At 48.6% G+C, this 19,485-nt stretch overlaps 1 protein-coding gene across 1 annotated transcript; it reads left to right on the top strand.

Annotated features, from left to right (window-relative positions):
• Positions 1 to 2,819: 2,819 nt before the first annotated feature.
• Positions 2,820 to 13,625, top strand: MINDY4B (MINDY family member 4B). The gene is made up of 12 exons (XM_064455883.1): positions 2,820 to 3,073; positions 3,312 to 3,339; positions 3,982 to 4,131; positions 6,393 to 6,512; positions 7,955 to 8,046; positions 8,819 to 8,984; positions 9,426 to 9,491; positions 10,037 to 10,107; positions 10,944 to 11,013; positions 11,394 to 11,546; positions 11,665 to 11,845; positions 13,483 to 13,625. The coding sequence occupies exons 1-12, from the start codon at positions 2,820 to 2,822 to the stop codon at positions 13,623 to 13,625; spliced, it is 1,494 nt and encodes a 497-aa protein (XP_064311953.1).
• The last annotated feature ends 5,860 nt before the right edge of the window (positions 13,626 to 19,485 follow it).

Here is a 19,485-nt window from a genome sequence, read left to right as displayed (position 1 = left end):
TAGGCCATGTCCTCCCTCTGGTTTTCCAGACCAACTGCTGAACCAGGTAGGGGTTTCTGCCTCTCCACCCTGCAGCCTGAACCCAGGCTGTTTGGTGTCCTGCTGCCTGCATTTGTCATCACCACCAGCACTGAGAAAATGTGTGGGCTTGATGGGAAAAAACACATTTCAGTCTGGCATTCTGCAGGAAGAAACAAAGTCAAGGACATTATTGACAGGATGATGGAAAATATGAAAGCAAGGTACAGGGCACTGTTCCCCATCACAACTACCCTGACGTTTCACCTGATGTCCCCACAGCTCACTGGGAAGTGGTCTGCATGGCAGGGGAGAGGCAGGTAATGACACTTGCACTCATTTCTCAGGACCTCATCTTCAAACGGTATCAGCGCTCAGACACACCTAACGCTGCTCCTTGCTTGGTTGTGCTCAGACACTCACTGAAAACCCCTTTGCATGCTGTCCACCTCATGATGGAGAGTGAAGACTCTGTGGCACCCCCAACACCTGCCCACCCCACGCTTACCATTTCAAATGGCTTGTGGTGGGTCACAGAGAGGTAGGCACCATGGGATGAGAGCAGGAGGGATCAAAGGGCTGCTGGCTTTTGCAACACCAGCAGTTACATGGTTTTAATTCCTTGGTGGAGACTGTTAAAAACACCAAGAACAAAGGGAAATAAAGGGACAAGTGAAGAAACATTACAGCAAGACACGTGCTGTTGCAGTACTATCAACCAAATAGAAGCTATACCATGGCCTTGGCAAGGTAAAGCATGGTACTATCACCCCATTTATTTTGATGCATCTTCACTGATTGCTGTCAGTGAGGAGCATCTCACATCTCACCCCTGGCTCCCCAGTGCTGCTCAGATGAAGAAGGGACTGAAGGGTCGATTTGACCCATCTTTGCATTATCCAGGTGCTGAGCCTCTTCTCTACCAACACGAAGCCCCCTCAAGGTGCGGGCAGAGCCCACGGCCCCTGACCCTGGGTGCCCTGTGTACGAGCAGAGGACTGGTACGAGGGAGGGCACTGAGCCTGTTCACTCCATGACACTAGAGGGGTTAAAGCAGATGTGGTGCCTTCAGAGTGCCAAAGCCCCCAGTGCTTCAACACCCAGAGCAGGTTTCCCACAGCATGCCCTCACCCAAAGCTCTTCTGTGTCCCTGGTGCAATCCGAGCCTTGCCCAAGGGAGCTAGTGCCTGGTCCTAGCAATGGCCAGCTCTGCAGAGCCAGGTTCATTGTCCTCTGCCATAAAATACCCAAATCTTGTGAAGTCTCCAAATCGGGAAAGGCAGCTTGTCTCACACTCTGATTTGATCTCTTTTATTCTATTTGCAAATCTATAGGGAAGAGCTAATAACAAATCGATTCACGAGGTAAACCAGTGTTTATCAGAGAGGGAAGGACTGACTGATTTTCCAGGTCAAACTCCTTTTGTGCCAGCATGCATCCTTGGGAGGCAATTAAATTAGGCAGGGATACACTCGAGTATGCTTTGCCATGACAGCCCAGCTCCTATGGGGCATCTTTCTTTCTAGCCTAATTCAGTTCTTAGGGCTCAAAAACACAACTCCCACTGACTGCAGTGGGAATTGTCCTCTGCTCCCCATATCCAGGAACATGTGAGGGAGAAGAAAAAGGTAGCTCTAACTGTGTTTGATTATCCCTATTTACAAGCACTCTGACCGCCACGACCATTGGTAGCACGGCGGTGCAGAGCTGCTGCCACAAAGCCTCCCCCGTGCACAGTTTCTGTGCGAGAACTCTCGCCCCATGAGCACAAGGTGGTGCTCACCCCTGCACGCTCAGCACGACGCTCCCACCTGGCTCTTCCCCAGCCCTCCTCCCAAGCAGAACTGCATGGTTTAGATTCAGTTTGTTGGGAACCTGGTGGATACCCTACAAGGGAATTTACACCAGTTTTTAGGAAGCCAAAAGACTGGAGCCTGTGTAGCACCAAAAAAGAGAGCAGGTTTTTTTACCCAGTAAAGCCACAGCTCCTTCAGCTGGAGGAAAAGACCAGGTGTTTGATGCCTCGTATGCAGGCTGGCCTAGATAGTTTCAGTTTTCATAAACCAAGACTTGAGCCAAGCTGTTCCAAATGACCTTGCAGAGAATGCAGAGCCATCAGAGCCGGACCATATGGCTGCCCTGGACAGACCCAGCTTAGACATGCCTGGGGAAACCCAGAGCAGCTCCCTGGTGTACCACGGGAAGCCAGGCTCAGCTCATTAACATCAGCTCAACCTCACATTTTTTCCACCGAAACTCAGACAGACACCCCCAGTTGGTGCATTCTCACAGACCGAAAAAGAAGAAAACAAACCATGAGATTTCCATGACCCCAGCAGCATGAAACCAGTGGGCTTCCCCCCCGCTCATCTATGCAGTGCCTGACCCGTGCCCCTGAATGCCAGCCTTGCTACAGCAAGTGCCAGAAGTCAAGGGAACATCACTCTGCACGGATCTCACCTTTTCCCAGCTTGTCTCCCCAGTGAACTTGTCCAACTTTACAGACATCTGCTAAGTCTGCATTTCTTTTTCCTTGAGCTACGCACTTCCCACCCAACCCTCGCAGCCCAGACCTGGTCCCGCTTGTCAGCCCATGCAGAGGGAGCTGCAACCCTGCGGCTGGAAAACACCCCCTGCTCCTGTGCCACACCACGCCTGGAGCCAGCCCTTACAGCACAGGCACATACCTGCTGTCAGCTTTATATAGCTCTGTGTCTGGCATTAAACATTCATGCTGCTTATACAGCAAACAGAAGAACACAGACTGTGATGGGCTCTCATGGAAGTTTAATCACGGTGTGATGGTGGGAGCTGACAGTGAGCCCCGGGGGGTGGCAGGCAGAGGGGGTTCATGTGCCTTGCAGAGGCGCAGGTCTGGGGGGAGCTGCTCCCTGAGCAGTCCCAGTGCCTGCATCCCTCAGCATCGCCTGGAGCGCGGGTGGCTGCAGATGGGTGACCAGGAGGCTGAGCGTACCGTGCCACAGACACAGCTAGAGGAGATTGCCAGCAAAATTTCAGACCTAAACAAATGGAGAGAATTTTTTAGTTTCCACAGGTGAGACTTTTATTCTGCTTCATTATCATGTTTTTAATTCCAGGTGCTTTTTTAACATCTTTTTTAAACTTATGCTTTATTACAAAACTTATGTGACCGTAAAAAGGTCTTGATGTACTCAGTAATGCAAGTACTATAGCTTTTATTTCTCTTTCAAAGTTCTTTTCCGACTGGTCTCCTGTTTCTTCATGTTAGCAATGCCTCTATTTTTAATTTGTATTTTATTTTCCCTTTTCAGTTTGGAAATCAGCAATACAACTCATCAGGTAACTATTTCTCTTAAAGGTAACATTTTGTGCTTTTCTAGTGGTCTTGTGACTGTTCAACCAGGTTAACATATTGAGGAAATTATGCATCTATAAATGCAGCACAGCATGCAGTCTTTATGGAGATGCATTTCTTATGTTCCTCCTTTCAGAAACATGCATTTTCTTCAGATATCTTAAAGGAATGCCTTCCTGATCTAAATCAAAATGGCAGAGTAGTCCAACATAAATTAACCTTTCTGTCTAAAAGTAACAGTTTTCATGGTCAGTTTTAGAACACAGAAAAAAAGGATAACAAAGTAAGATCTCTATAAGTATTTGGAAAACCTGCTGTGTCTTTAGGTTGAAACGCACTGAAGCTTATTCCCTGTAATTCAGACAAACACAGCATTACTGTATACTCCAATCATTAGCCTGTAGAGAGGTGTTTGTAACATTCAAAAAAGGCTGGAAGTCAAACGCACCCATGCTCCCTGACAGCACGCATCCTGCCGCCCCTGCCCCTCTGTAAGGTCATTGCTGGGTCGTTGTGCCAACCCCACTGGGAATACTGGGGGGGGATTAACTTTCAATACAAGCGAGGCACCTGTTGGCTGCGTGCAGCGGTGGGTCCATGTACCATCTGCTCCTCTCTCTGTCCAGCAAGGCCAGGGCAGCGCTGGTGATGGACCACCTGGAGCTGGAGAGCCTGTGGGACAACCACCACCACCTCACCCCCTCTCTGCCATCCCCAAGGCCCTCCTGCTCTCTCCAGGCACAGGCAGCCGGCCCATCTCCTTGGAAATGGCAATGGTGAGCAGGCCTGCTGAATTAAGCATGAGTTGTAATTTAATCTTGTTAAAGGAGAGTCAGGAACCTTACCTGGCATTATGGGAGGCTCACTGTATTGCTGGGCTGAAGGCTGCAGCCTGCTGTTAGCTGTAACAGAAGTATATAATCATAATGATTTATTTACAAGACTTTTAAAGAACGTGGTTGCAACACAACCTTAAAACTGGTATACTATAATTCTCATTAGACAATAGGTCAAATGATGAAGTGTAACGTTTCCCTGCCCTTTGGTGCTTTCCTAGCAAATAACCTCAGAACAGGACACAGAAGTTCAGGAGAGCAGTAAGATAATTCTATTCTCATCCCAATACCTGGTTTTGAGAGCACTAATGACAGGTGCCTGCTGCCCCTGCCTGTATGAAGAACTTTCACCAGAGGCTTGGGGGGTTTCTGTGGGTGATGGCAGGACGGTCTCCAGTGCTGGCCTTACCGCCTGTGACCTCCTGCACCAAACCAGCCCCTGTCACTTGAACACAAACTTAATGAGAAGCTCAAGGGCTTAATACCAGAGGTGAAAGCCTGGCCAGAGCTGGTTACTGAACACACACCTGAAAAAAAGTCCAGTCCTGAAGAGATTTAGATACATAGCCGTGCTTACTGTCAGCTTCCCATGAATCCATCTTCTCCAGTTCGTGACCCGCTTGCACAAATCACCCAGATCAGCAGCGAGCAATTTTTAATGGGAAGAGCCATGATGTATGTTTGGTTTACTTTGCTTAGCAAATAAATCATTCACCAAAATTGAAATTAATTGGGAAAAACATTCCAGGTGGGCCCAGGCAGCATCCACAGACTGGGAGTGGTGGGGGTGAGGCCAGGAGGCAGGCTCACCCCCCCAGTCATCTGCACCCATGCAGGCCTCTCACAGCACCCAGCATAGTGATATCGTGAAGAAAATGGAATTTTTTGAATTTTCCACTAAGACATAACAATGAACTATGCGAGCCTGGCAAAACAGAGCTTGGCGCCAGGGACGGGAGCTGAGAGATAGGGAAGCTCTTGTTTTATGACTATATCCTTGAGGAGAGCTGAGAGACTGATTAAAGCAAACATCCCACCTCAGAAACCGCTGAGAACAGGGTGATAAAGTGTATAGTCAAGGAGAACAACTAATTGGGATGTTGGTAAGAACTAAAACAAAATGCCCTTTAGGGGAACTATCCTCATTATAATACTAAAAATAAGGCCCATAGGCGAGGAACCATCCCCCCTCTAGTAAGTCCTTTACTCCCTGAGCATGCGTGGTAAATTAAAAGTGAGCTGTACCTTTACATCAAAGCAAGAAATAATTAATGAATTATTAGCTGAGGCCTGTGAATATTAGCTGTGATTGACACATTTAACTGTATAAAGGCCTTGTAGTTTCTCAGTGCGGGGTGCTAGCTTTGTGGGTTACCACCTAGCACCAAACTCTGAGCAAAAATTATTTTAATAAAATACCTCTGCTCTGTGTGTAGTTTGGTGATTTGCACACCGGGCGAACAAACCCGCTTTTGGGGATAACAGTAGGGGAGGGAGGGGGGCAGCCGGGGCCATCACCCCCCACTGCCCACCAGTGAACAGCACCCACCTGGCCTTGTGGCAATGTGCTTGTGTTAAAAGTTACTATAAGTGAGACTCACCAATATAGTTAGAGATTGCAAGCGTATCTATTTTAGGTGGAAGCCACCTGTTTTTATTAACTTTCTCTTTTAATTCAGTTGCCAACCCAAAAGCTGGCTGTGTGTGCCTGGATGGGTCCTGGCCATGGGACATGCTCAGCAATGGCCGTGCCTGCCCGCCAAGGGGGATGAACCCTCCTCTGCTTCCCACCAGCACTGCACCATGCTGGCCACTGCTGTACAAGCACTTTACAGGAGGTTTGCACAGGCAAACGTAGATGTTTAGTTCTGTCCACAGCGGTGCCGCTGATGACAGTGGGTGCCTTGCCCAGGTCTTCCCCCAAAATGGGTAGTGTATCTGAATATAAATCATTTACATACTGCAACTGTACTTCACAGGGGTGGTTGCATGCTGAGTGAAGTAAGTCACTGCATTAACCACAAACGACACCTTTGCTTTGAACATATGGGCCCTGATTCTCAGTAGATGAATTTACACTGCTCTGGCTGCGAGCACACGCACTGAACCTGTATCCCGAGGCTCCTCTGACATTAAAGATCCTTCACAAGGCTGGGATGTGACAAGAGCTGAACCCAGCCCATCTTTCTCTTCCTCCACAGGGGCTGCGAAAGCTGCTGTTTGGAAATGTGTTCCACCTCTTCAGCTGCGAATGGGCAAAAGCGTACTTCAGGTTTCGCGAGCCGTACTCTGACCTGGCCTATGCTTTGGAAGCAGAAAAGGTAAATGTTTCAGTGCAGCAACTGGCATTGTATCCCCAGCATCTGAGCCACTCACAGGAGCTGGCAGCCAGCACTGGGTGCCTCGGCCGTGCATATGCCTGCTCCCCGTGCTCTGCACGCCTGTGCCCCATGGCAGCACCCTGCACTCTGCCCACCTGCACCCCACACCTGCTCCCCATGCTCTGCATGCCTGCGTCCTGCGCACAGCATGCCTGCACCCCATGCTCTGCATGGCTACACCCTTCATTCTACACACCCGCACCCCGTGCCTGCACCCCACGCTCTGCACATCTGCACCCTATGTTTTCCATGCCTGCACCCCATGCCTACACCCTGCACTCTGCATGCCTGCACCCCACGCTTGCACCTCATACTCTGCACATCTGCACCCCGTGCCCTGCACGCCAGCCTGGCTGAACTTTCTTCACAGGGCAGGTTGCAGGGTCTTCCAGCTGCAGCCACACGCCACAGCTGTCCTGAGCAAGCGAAGCTCCAGCTGCCTTCATGGTGGAGACTCTAAAGTGTGTCTGGAAGTGGGATGAACTGTCGTGATCCAGCAGCACACTGCAGACACAAACTTTAAATATGACAGTTTTAAATGCTGCCAAGGTGAAGGTTCAAGAGACAAGCAGCACGTTGTTGTAGGTGGGCACAAATAAGTGGTACTTGCCCATTTCTTTTTTGAGAATTAGAGTAACCTTCTTACTGCCCTGCCTGGAAATCAAATAGGTGAATTCACCTACATTTTCATTTACTGAAAGAGGGAGGGTTTTTTCTTTCTTATTTACCATCATAATACTGCATCCAAAAAAGCAGAAGACCAAGACACACACTTAAAATTGCAAATCCCTTTAACCTGACAGGAGACTAAAATGCTTTTTACAAATGCAGGTGAAACTCCCTGAGCTCAGAGGCTCTGTGACTGCAGAGGGGACGACAGCCCTGATTTGTGCAGCCATCATGGCTGGGAGCTGGGCACGGTCACCCTCATGCGTGGCCCCACAGCAGCCCCACGCTGCCTCAAGACCCCAGACCCTTGGCTGCGTGGCTAGAGGACAGAAAATATAAGCCATGGTGCTTCTAGGCATATGTGGTACTGGAGCCCAAAGCTCTTTCCTGTGGCTGCAGTGCTGCAAGAGAGGGACCCCTGCCTGGGACCTCCCCACCGCATGAACACACAGCCAGGGCCACCCTGGACACTTTTCTTGTGTAAATTCTTCTTGGTTTTAGGCACATAAGATCATTTCAATTTACTTTTCCATTTACTTCAGGAGTTGTCAGCAGTGCTCCTGAATTCTGGGGTTGAAAAGAAAAATTACCCCCGATACTGTCAGCGGGATGGCTCACTCTGGCCGGGGACTGCTGTGATTTCCAGGAGTTCAACATCTCATGTGCTAGTTCAGGCTCCTTAGCACTAGGAAGTGTTGTCTTTCTGTTTCTAGGGGGGAACAAGAGCCATTCTGATGGCCATACAAGCACACATTATTAAATACCTGCTCTTCGTAAGAAACACGGACTATACTCACCTGGAAAGGTAAGAAGCTGAATCTTCCCATGGGACATACAGAAACTATTTCCTTGCATTATTTGGACTAAGGCAGACTAGCACCAGCCTCTAGGTTTAACCAGACTAGACCCAAGCTTAGGTTTGCAGCTACAGGTAGGGATGTGCACCCAGGGGAAGAGTCTTGTATGACCCCCAGGCAAGCCTTTTCCCACAAAAATATTTGGTTTTGTAATGGTGGTGTTTGCTCCCTCGTCCCACTCCCTGGCCGTGGTCACAGCCTGCAGCAGTGCTTGGGCAGTGTCGGCGCTGCATGGCTGCTCACCAGGCTGCCAGCCAGCGCCGGCCCTGAGTGCTGCTGTGGGCGGTGTTGGGAAGGGGAAGGCAGAGCTCAGCTCTCAGCGCTGGGGACACCCACACAGCAGCCCCAGCTGGGATGAAAGCCCCCATGGCAGACACGTTGCTCCCTGCACATGGGAAGCACATCTGCACCAGCAGCAGTGACAGGACCAAGCCAAAAGTGGAAATTTCAAGGACAATGGGCAGCTGCCTTCTCCACAAATCCCCTCATGTTTTTGCATTCCCATTTGTTACAGCTGCACAGTCCTCCCAGCCACCCAAAAACTCTGGCGGGGCAGGACCTCTGGGGTCTGATCCAGCCCTTGCCTGGGAAGGGGCTCATTTCACACTCAGGCTCAGCCTCAGGGTTGGGGGCCTCTCAGCATCCCTGAGGACGGACCTTTGACACAGACCCCGCCGGCCCCCAGCGCCCTGCCCCACACCCCTGTCTCCTGCACTGCAGGCTGTGCAGGATAAGCCGGCAGGAGCAAGGGGAGGCACTGGCTGCAGCCCTGGCAGACACCCTGTGGGCAGCAGGACGAGGTGGGAGAGCCGTTGTCTGCCTCGTCACCACAGCCATCCATGTTATGCCAAGCACAGACTACAAAGCCGATAACTTCACGGAAAGAGTGAGTACGAAAACGCCTTCTGCAAAGAGGATTTTCTTTAAAGACACATTTGGCCTGAAATTTTAAAAGAAAAGAAACATACAATCCCATAAACCTGTTCCCTAACTTATGGTGCACCACAAATTGTGAGCACTTTAGACCCATGTCCCAGCTGGAGCCTGTAAGAGACTTCTCACAGAGGTTTAGGTGAGTCCAGAGGCTGCCGTTCCCTTTCATTAAAGGCTGATCTTTCTTCTCCTGCAAAAAGGAGAAACCAGTTAACGTAAAGCTATTCCTCTAACTCTTTATATAAAGCTTAACTCCTCAATTTAGGAAGGGGAAGAGTAGACTCTTGCATTATTCTTTCATTTGTCTAAAGGAAACACTGGATTAAAAAGCTCGGCTTCTTTGTATAATGAATGTCTCCTTTACAACATCTTCCCCTATGCTCATACCTGACAGATCCAGCTGTTCGAGTTCTCTGAGAAAGCAGCAGCTCAGGAGTTCATCTTTGACCATATAAACTGTGTAAGCATAGGATGTTTGCTTTATTCTAAGTTATTTTGTTGCTTGCTTATATCTTATTTCCCACTCAAAAGTGGACCTTATGGAGATTAATAGTATTACCTTCAGCAGGACATGCAGATCGTTAATGTAGAGTTAGTTCATGGATCATTTCTAACCTTTTCTACAGAAAATGATCCCACACCCACTAAAATCCCCAGGACTTTACCCACCGATGTCAGCAGTCCAGTCCACAAATGCTGGGTAAACAGGGGCAGCATTATGTACATTACTCAAATACAAAATGCAGTTCCTTGCAACTTTAGCAAAAATCTGGGGGGGAAGCGTGTACTAAATCAGTTTAACTGATAACTGGAAGTTTCTTCTTTCTTTTTTTTTTTCCTGATCCTATTCGACAAAATTAGTTACAAAATCTTCCCAGAATAACACCATATTCATTTGGCTCAACATACTCACCTAAGGTTGTATGAAAGCAGAGCAACTGTTTTAATTAAACATCATATACCTGCCATAATTCCTGCCCTGTGGTTACTTATTTCTTTTTCCAGTTCAAAGGCGAAGGAAGTCATGGAGTGATCCTATTTTTATACAGTTTACTTTTCTCTAGGACACTTGAAAGGTATATTTCCTTTTCTCAACATTTTCCTCTAGTTTAATCACATCTGCTGAAACAGCCTTTTCCTTGTTTTACTTAAATGTCCATTCTTAGTCAAAGGTGGAGAAGCACCTGTCCAAGAGGCAGATGCAGACCCGCTGGCTGTGTTTTATGGATGCGGAGGTTGTATACGCTGGTAATCTGCCTGCACGTCCCAGGGTGGAGAAGAGTGAAGCCCTTTGCATACACAGCAAAAATGATGCGCTGCATTAAACCAGGAATTATCCCACTGACAGAAATAGTCACTGTCACAGTCAAGTAAACTTAAACAGAAAAATCACAAGAAGTTTAAACACAGAATTCTGCCAGGGTGACTATGCTGGCAGAGGTAACTGATAGGGTCTTCCTAAACCTGATGTAATTAAATGTGGGTAAAGATGCTTTAGAAAGGCAGAAAGGCATATTTATACCAATATGAAACATGATTCGTACTAATGTGACTCTGTGATAGCTGTTTAGCAAAAAATTGCACTGCTGCTTCCAACAGTTGAGTTCAGGCTCTGCCTGGGTGTCACCAAGGCCTTTCAGCAGTAATTGCACCAAGGGAAATCCCGGCTCTGTCTGCAGGGGGTTTGAATCTGAATTGAATTTGAATTTTAATAGGACAAGATCTGAAGTGCAAGAGCTCCAGCTGAGTATAAAACTGCTGTGTCAGGATAGCACTGCTGTGCCAACAGCACAGAGAAATAAACAAGTCTATGGAATTTCTTCCTGCTTCCTGTTAATCAGACAGTGATATACAGCGACCACCTCAGGCGCTGATCAGATTCTGCCATAACACTTTATGCCTGGCCATACAGGGTCCAAGAAGATTTAGATGGCACAGCAACTCCTCTGTTAAAATTCAGTGGAAACATCACCTGTACACAGGTAAGATTAGCCTCATTTCTCAAGTTTCCTTTTTTCATTATTCCCACATTTGATTTAGGAAAAATTTCTCACTTGTTAATCCAATGAAAAAAAAAAAGCATAAGGCCACAGAAGAATACTTTGCAAATTTTTATCATGACTGTCCATTTAAAGATCAGATGACGATGATGACAACAATGATACTAATACTAATACTAATGCTACTACTACTCCTCCAACAACTACTAGAACTAAAACCAACAATAATAAAGCCACACGTGGTCTGGCATTCCTCGGCTCATGACAGGCACAACAGAGCTGGGAGCAGGACACCAGCTGCCATTTTGCACAAGGCTTTTGCTCCGCTGCCTCATGGCGTGACCACAGGCTGTTTCCCGCAGGCCATGCTCAGCCTTCTCCTAACGGGCCGAGCGAGCCCGTGTGAGCTCGACGGCGGCCAGGAGCCGGAGCCCAGCGGCGGGGGTGTCGAGGCACGGCGGCGGCGGGGCCCGGTGGGCTACCTGCGCTGGGGCAGGGCACAGGCGGAGCGGGAGGTGAGAGCTGGCGTGGCCCCATGGCTGGGAGGCCCGTACCTGATGTCCACACACCAGACACCAAGGCTTTGGCAACAAAGACTTCATTTGACGGGGGGCTTCACCCCTCTCTCCCTAGGTGTGCCCCAGGCTGAGGACACCCCTGCTGCCCATCTGGCTGTGCAGCATCGCCGGGAGGCACAGCGTTCTCTTCGGCACCGACAGCCAGCTCCTTTCCGACTGGAAAATGGAGAGAGTCTTCCACCTGTATTTCTACAACGGGCAGCAGGAGCAGACAAAAACGGCCCATCTAACGATAGGTATGCACCCGAGCTTACCAGGGGAGGATATGAGGTATGGCCGGCCCACACAGACCATGCATGGAACTGTATATGTGTATAGCTAGGTGGGTCTACTTACACATCCATGCTCTGTATTTAATATATACATACATACACTGTATATAATATTAAACTTTGATGGAACGTGAGGAGCCTACTCCAAACAACAGTGTAAAAAGTCACAGATGAAAACCTGGCTTTGAAAGGACTGTGACATTTCAGAAAGGCTGATGCTCTCACACGGGTGGCCCATCGCTGAGAAGAGCTATAGGAGCACTTTCTACCGAAGCAATAACTCCTGAGTCGCTGCATAAACTCCGGTTTGCCGAGATGGCCCGCCCCAGCCCACAGCTGCTTCCTGGGCATGGTGGAGGCTCAGCACCGGGCAAAGCGAGGCTGTGCTGTTCGCTCTGTGCCGGGGGGATGAGCGGGGCTCGGTGGGCAGGCGCTGGGTGAGCTGCCAGCAGGACAGAGTCCATCCCACCCATGGACCACACAGGGGGACAGCCACCGGCCTCACCTCCATGAGCGCAGAGCCCTCGGTCTCATCCTGGCATGGGGGCCACTCAGGTCTTCGCCATTTTTTCCCCTACCCCTGGATGTGACCAAAGAGTTTTTATTGGAGAGGTGGCAGTTTTTAAGGGTACAAGATGCAGCTATTGCTTCTGTGTTAAATACTCAACACGGACACACTGTTTAAAACCGTGTCTTGTCTTCCGTTGCTACTAAGTCCTCGTCAGTCCAATATGAATGCCCTGCTGGCTAAGTGTCCTAGAACAACAGTAGGAGAAGGAAAACCCACAGACTCCCACCCCTCCCATGGGACAAACCCCAGAAGAGAACGTTCCTGTAAGTGCAAAGTTTAAACACAACAGGAAGCAGAATAATTTCATGATTAATTCAAGATTTTGAATAAACCTCTTTCTAACGCAGCAATGCTGGCATGCAGGATGGATTAACAGCCTGTTTTCAGCATCTAACTTAGACTTCAGTTTGTATTTTCCTGCCCAGCAGCCAGGTGCCACCATGGCCCCTGTGTTCCCCCTCAAGTTTTAAATCCACACCAGGAGAAGTGAACTGCTTCTTGTAGTATAAAATGGGTTGCGAACCAGGCTGTGTGTCTAGGATGCAAGTTTCTTGTTTCTCCATGCCACTGTGCATCGTTTAGCTTCACTTTCTGAATGCCTGGCCCCTTTTCCTCGTTCTCTGTTCGCTATGGCATTCAAAGTAAAGTAAGAAACTTGAAAACACCACACCAAAGGCTAAATTTGCAGGAAAGAAGAGTGAATCGAGATTTGTGGTCATGATATGCAGCATAGCCACAGATAAGGATGTGCGCATCTGTTCAGAAAAACAATATGCAAACATATCCTGCAAGGAGTCAAGAGTTGTATTCATAGTGCTTGAATTTCCCAAGGTGGGGGCCTGCACAGCGTGAGGGGGCAGCCCCCGCTGGCCCAGGGAGGCCAAGTCAGCACTGCCCCTAGCTCCCTCCCAGGGCAGGGCAGGCAGCACACCTGCAGCAATCCCACCAGCTCTTTTAACCTTTTAAAAATCTTTTTTGAGAGGAGGGTGTGTGGTTTAGACTTCTTTTTAAAATTGCATTTCCTTTTCAGACACTCATTCGCATCACTGGGAAGAGGACCGAAGTGAAGACCCAAGAAGCCCAGATAAGAGGCGTTCGTCCGTGGAGATGGCAATCAGGACCAAGTGGGCAGGCGCGACTGTCAGCTGGAATGGGACAGACCCCTTCTTCTGAGGAGTCGAACAGGACAAACCCCTTCTTCTGAGGAGTCACGGCATGTCCCACTTGCTGCCAACTCCACCAAACACTGTGGTCTGGTGGAGAAAAAAAGCTTTCACCAATAAAACAGCCTTTGGTGCCTTGAGCGGACACACTGTTCGGCGAGGCATTACACCCACCTTGAAAGCCTGTGCTGGTGAGGAACAGGTGCTAGCGGCACTGCCTGACAGCACTCATTTTCCAGGTGGTAGGATGCAGGTTCTTCTGCTTCCCACGACAGCTGGCAGACAAAGGAAAGAGGATGGCAATTTGCTTTCCTCCCATGCCAGGCAGAGATGTTAAAGAAATCAAGAGTGCAGTGGAAGTGAAATCAATATTGAGTGTTGACAATACTGTGTGCATCTAACTTATTTAATCCAGTGTGTGCAACTAATCTAGCTGTTTGCAATGAGTAAGGTTTCCTCCCAGCTCTCTGCAGCTGTGACTTCTGCAGCCGGGTCTCTCTCCTGCCTCAGTGACAGCTTGAGCACAGACCCAGCCAGGTTGGCTCACAGAGCTATCCTACATCTCGTGCACCAGCAGGGAAGCACAGCTCATACATGGGCACTGGTACAAAAGAAAGTCTCATGAGGTGCTCCTTTCTGTGAATTCTGTGATTTTACTGACCCTGAGTGTGGCCAAGTCCCGGCACCCTGTGGCAGCTTGGCGAGCGTGGGCAGGGCACGTTGCTCCTTGCTCACATTAACCACTTTCCACTTCCTTTTTTATAGACATCACCCCAAAAAGTCCTATTAGTCATACCAAAATGTGTGTTGCTAATGACAACTGTACTGACAACAATAAACCTTTCTGCAAGTGATCCAGAAATTTGGTTTAAATTATTTGCATTTAAAAAAAAATAAAAGCGGTCACAACCAGTCTGAGATTCACCCCGGCTGGGGCGAGGAGCCCACTGGTTAGCAAGATAATGTGGGGTCTGCACTTATTGTCCCCCTTCTCCAATTTCTGCTCAGTTCAGAGCTCTCCTGAGTGTGTGGCATCCCCACTGCAGAGCTGTGGGTCAGACAAAGCGCTGCAGTCCCTGGGCACCCGCAGCCCCAGCGACACCATGACAGGCATGCCAATGCCGCCTAGGCACGGGCACCATGCAGAAGAGCCTGGGGCAGGGCTGGGAGACCCCAAAACCTGGGGGGCATTGGCAAGGCAGCAGCCCTCAGCACCGGTCACGGAACTACCAGCACAAGCCGGAGCCAGAGGGTGCTGGCAGATGACAGGCAGCCTGCCTGCAGGCGGGAGGGCACCCTGTGCCCCCTCCCCACCAGAACCTCCTGCCAGATTGGGGAGGCCACATTGCCCACCCAGCAGCACCCAGGGCTGCCTGTGGGGGCTGCGCCTTGGAGCTGGGGACAAGGGGGTAGAGAAGAGCCCATGCTAAGGCAGGGGCCTTGCAACAAGACACTGCAAGTCAGCACTTACTTTAACTGGGGAATACCAGCATGCATTTATGCAAATAATGAATTAATAATGAATAAATGAAACTGTGCAGTAAATACTAACAAGGATCAGTCACCCAGCACAACACGGTATCTTGCGAGGCTATGTATTCCATATAATAGCTAAACAGGTTACTACGGAGATAAAAGGATGCAAGGACCAGCCTCCCAGGGCTGTCTTCCACTGCAAGGAGACAATGTCAGCCCTTCCTCTTGCTCCTGACAAGCCGTGGGGACAGCCAGCGTGTCTGGCCCTGCCTGCACCAGCTCACGCTCATGCTGCAGAGAGGGGCCCCAGGGCTGCCAGGTCTGTGCCAGCCCATTGCCCTGCTGTGACCGCATCAGCGACTCCAGCCGCCGGCGTGGGTGGGCGAATGGGGGCGTCAGGAGCAGGGTCTCCCATCCTTTTCAGCTGCACCATCACTCCCAGACCCCCCATCTCCTACCCCGACCCCTGCCCACCCATACCCCACTGCTCCCCGTCCTGCTCACAAAACTGGTTGCAGCAAATGTCTGTCTGACTGCTAAAGACAGAAAAAGGAAAAGAAACTGTGCTGCACCAGACTGCAGGAGCACACGCCCTCGCCGCCTCCCTCGGGCTTTCATTCTTCTGCCCCCACATCTTCAGGTCTTTTTATAACTTTCCTGCAGTGCAGGGCTAAATTTGAGCTGCTAATTTCTCTCAATGAGAACTAAGCCCTTGCTCATTTCTGCGAGGTAACATCACACTTACGGATGCTTTAAAAATAAGAAGCAATAATGACACAATCTGGCTATTAGTCAAACTTTTCTGAAAAACCCCCACAGCTCTGGCACCTCAGAAAGCTCTGTCCTTGTGACAGGGACAGCAGTTACAGATCTTCACTTCTAGTCTGGAAATTTCGTTGCAGAAGCCAAATAAACCTTGGAAGACCACACACATCCCACAGACACTCAGGGGTGCTGTCCTGCCCTGAAATACAGGAATATTTGGGGGGATCAGGGGCTACCCAGCAAGGAATGCGAGCAACCAACCCAGACACACACAAATGACACTCAGGCCATGTTTTGGCACCTTGCATGAGTCAATCACAAGGAGGAAATAAGTATCAGCCCTGGCAGCTTGTGGACAAGCTGCAGGTTTTTACCTCCAAGGGAGTTGCACAAGAAGGAAGAAACAGCATCAGCTGCATGAAAAGGCTTTTGAGGCCACACATTACTGTCAGAGATAAACCCCTGCTAACTTTCCTGGCAGGCAGGGAAGGTGTCAGCTCTTCCCTGCGGGGATGTGCCAGCATCTGTAAGTCTCAGCTGGGTGCTGCTGCTCCCCTCCCAGCCACCCTTTCACTACCCTCTGCTTCCTGGCCACGTAGCTTCAGAAAGTGGTGGAACGTCCTCACCCACGAGGTCCCTCTTCCGCACGGACCTGGTCGCCGATGGGTGATGGGCTCTGAAGATGCTGAGGAGACAAGCAGAGCTCATTTCTCTATTTACCACTGTTTTACCAACCATCTTTTTACTGCAGTTATTCCTATGGCACAGACACAGTAACCTACGGCTTTGCAGGGAGCCAGGCTATGGTTGTCTCCAGAGACCAGTGTCTTTGTTAGTGGGGGATCAATAACCAGGGAAGTCAGTGGCAGCCTCATACCTTCCTGGCACTTATTTGACCAGCTCAGAGTCTCACTTGTGCTTTCCCATTTATCCCAAGCACAAGAAATGGACTCTATTCAGAGTATATCTAAACCAGACACCAAGGTTCTAAAAAGTATTTTGTACATTATTTATTTAAGAGGAGTCTTTGGGGCTGCTAAAAAAAGTGGGATAGCCACATTCTGACATTTAAAAATAAATAATTATATATAGAGAGAGCTTAAATAAGGTATTTTTAAATTACCCTATATTATTGAAAGCACAGAAAAAACCACATTTTATTTGTATAAACATCCACACCATTCCAGTCTATTTGTGAAAAGGCTCTTTTTTACCTCTTCCCTACACCACTGAATATATAATAAACCACAAACCAAGGAAGAGGTCTTCTCCAAGACTGCAGGACCACTCCAGCCTTGTTTTCATTCCAGGCCATGGGATCAGGGGGTAAAAGGTCTCAGCGCTCCAGGATGGAGACTAGAATCTCTGGCCTATTAACTTTCATTCTCTAATCTCAGCAGACACGTTCATATGCCTATGGCAAAGTTTCTCAACAGCTTTTACAACCCAAGTTCTCCGTTTTGTTTTGATATAACCTATAGATAAAAAAGATAGAGGGAAATTTCTCAAAATCCTAGTAACTTGGTAACCTTTTTTAGTCCATATATTGTATGGCCATATAATTTCTAGGGAAAATTATACAAACATCTCAATTATACCATGTCTGAATCTATTAATCATTTTTTTCCCAGCAGTTCGTTATCAAGAGTTTGGCTTTCTGTTGTGAAGGCAGTTTTAATTGGAACCGGTTCGGTAAGACATTGGTGAAGATTTTAAGCACAATTTTATTCCAAGATGCCAAAATACTGTCATTCTTTGAGAGTGTTTTTTTTCTTTTAAACTACCCAGCATAACTCGCAAATCTTTCCTTAGAGCCGCCTAACTTCTAGAGCTCGTGGAGAGACGGCTGACATAGGCTTCATTCAGTGCAGTGCTCCATTCCCATAAAAATTCAGCAAGAATTCAGGTGCTCGTTCCCATTTGTGCGTTCCTGGTGAAAACTGTCCTGGTGAGGTCCACCCTATGATCTTGTCCATTCATACCTTGAAAAGTGCAAGGCCTTTTCATTACACCCCAATGCATGGTGCATTATTGAAGATTTCTCAAAATAGCAAAGGAAAACAACCCGTAAAACATTCTGTCAGGAGACCTGTTATCTAAAGGATCTTTTCTCAGTTCTTGACCTGTGCCATCTCGCAAGGTTTGATGGAACTTTACAAACCTGAGAAAAAAAATCAGACTTCAGCTAATAAGACACCTTCTCTTTAATGAAAGTTGAGTACAGATAGTGCCTTAATTTAAAATTTTGCAAGGCCTGGAGTCACGAATGAGTCACACAGCTGCACACCCGAAAGGAACTTTGAAAACAATGCCACTTTAGTGAAGTGTTAAAAGTGCTCAGTGTGGGTACGTGGGAAGAAAGTACTGCTCGTTTAAGGCCTAAGACCCTCAGAGCCAAACTGCAAGGAGAACTCTTGGGAAAATAATATATGTGACAAAAATTTGCCCATTTTGCTGAAAGGGGAAATAACTTTGTGCGACGGAGCTTGCTTCTGGTCACCCTGACTGGATATGCTGCGCAGGGGCACCGGGCAGGATTTTGTATGGAACAGGTCAGAATTACGTCCACGTGCAGAGCGAGGAGAGCTGTGTGTCACGATCCACTGTTGGGCTGAACAGTTTGGCAGAGGTTAAACCCCCTTGCTTTTCCAACCGACCTCAGATGATTCTGGGAGGTTGGGGGCGGCTGGGCTTAACTTCTGATTAACGCCAATGTGTTATCGTGAGTAGGTTCCTTTTACATTCTCAGAAACAGAATTAAGACTCATAATGGAGTCAAGTGCCTAGTTGCTTTATTTTGCCAGAAATAGATAGGAGAGAAAAGCAAAGAAAGAGGAAAAAAAAAGGTGAAAAAGGGAACGAGGGGGAGTGTGGGAGAGAGTGGGACTGTTGCAATAGCTGTCACCACGGATCTGTGGCAGTCCGATGCATCTTTGAAGCCGGTGATGTTCCAGAACACCACCCCCCGCCGTCATCTCTGCTGGTTTCCCCTTTTATAAGGTTGCTCTCTGGCATAGTCAGTAACTGTTCTGCACACCCCTGCCTCCCACTCTGCGGTGGGGCGAATGCCCAGTACTGTCGCTGGAAGGTGCTTGAAAGTTCTAGAGGGTCCGAGCCCCCCCATATGTTGCCAGTCAGCCTTGGGCCCGGGCGTATGTGCGGAGGACGAGTACTCCGAGATAACGGGGCGCACATTCCTGCCGGGTCGGCCTTGGCGATTAAACTGTTCTGCTCAGCTGCCGCAGTGATCAGGCTTTGGTAGAGAAACTTGCCTGCCAACAATGTTGAGACAAGTTTCTAGTCCCTGACACTGTGACATCACAGGGGCCAGATGAATACAGAACAATAAGCCTATATACAAATATGCCTATTTAACGATGACTCCACCACCTACAAGCAAACGCTCTTCTTTATTCCTCAATCTTGCTATAATAGGGAAGGGATGGTGGAAAATGTCTGTCCTAATACTTCACTGTCGTCAACTCCCCAGTGTTAATGAAACAGAAGGTGTTTAAAGTGCTTCATCTTTTCTCCCCAGACTTCTTTTACCCCAGGAATGAAAACAGACCAACATCTTTCCTTGTCTGGTCCCCACATGTAAAACCAGAACTAAGGAAATATCTCGCTCT

This window comes from Phalacrocorax carbo, chromosome 7, assembly GCF_963921805.1.
Source record: "Phalacrocorax carbo chromosome 7, bPhaCar2.1, whole genome shotgun sequence".
Taxonomy (NCBI): Eukaryota; Metazoa; Chordata; class Aves; order Suliformes; family Phalacrocoracidae; genus Phalacrocorax; species Phalacrocorax carbo.
The sequence above is the reverse complement of the archived record's forward strand: the minus strand, read 5'-3'. Positions and strand labels throughout refer to the sequence as shown.

Coding starts and splice junctions, on each gene's coding strand:
- MINDY4B (XM_064455883.1), top strand. CDS start 2,820: ATGGTGGGAGCTGACAGTGAGCCCCGGGGGGTGGCAGGCAGAGGGGGT. Junction 3,340..3,981: donor TCAGCAATACAACTCATCAG/GTAACTATTTCT, acceptor CTCTCTGTCCAG/CAAGGCCAGGGCAGCGCTGG. Junction 6,513..7,954: donor ATGCTTTGGAAGCAGAAAAG/GTAAATGTTTCA, acceptor TTCTGTTTCTAG/GGGGGAACAAGAGCCATTCT.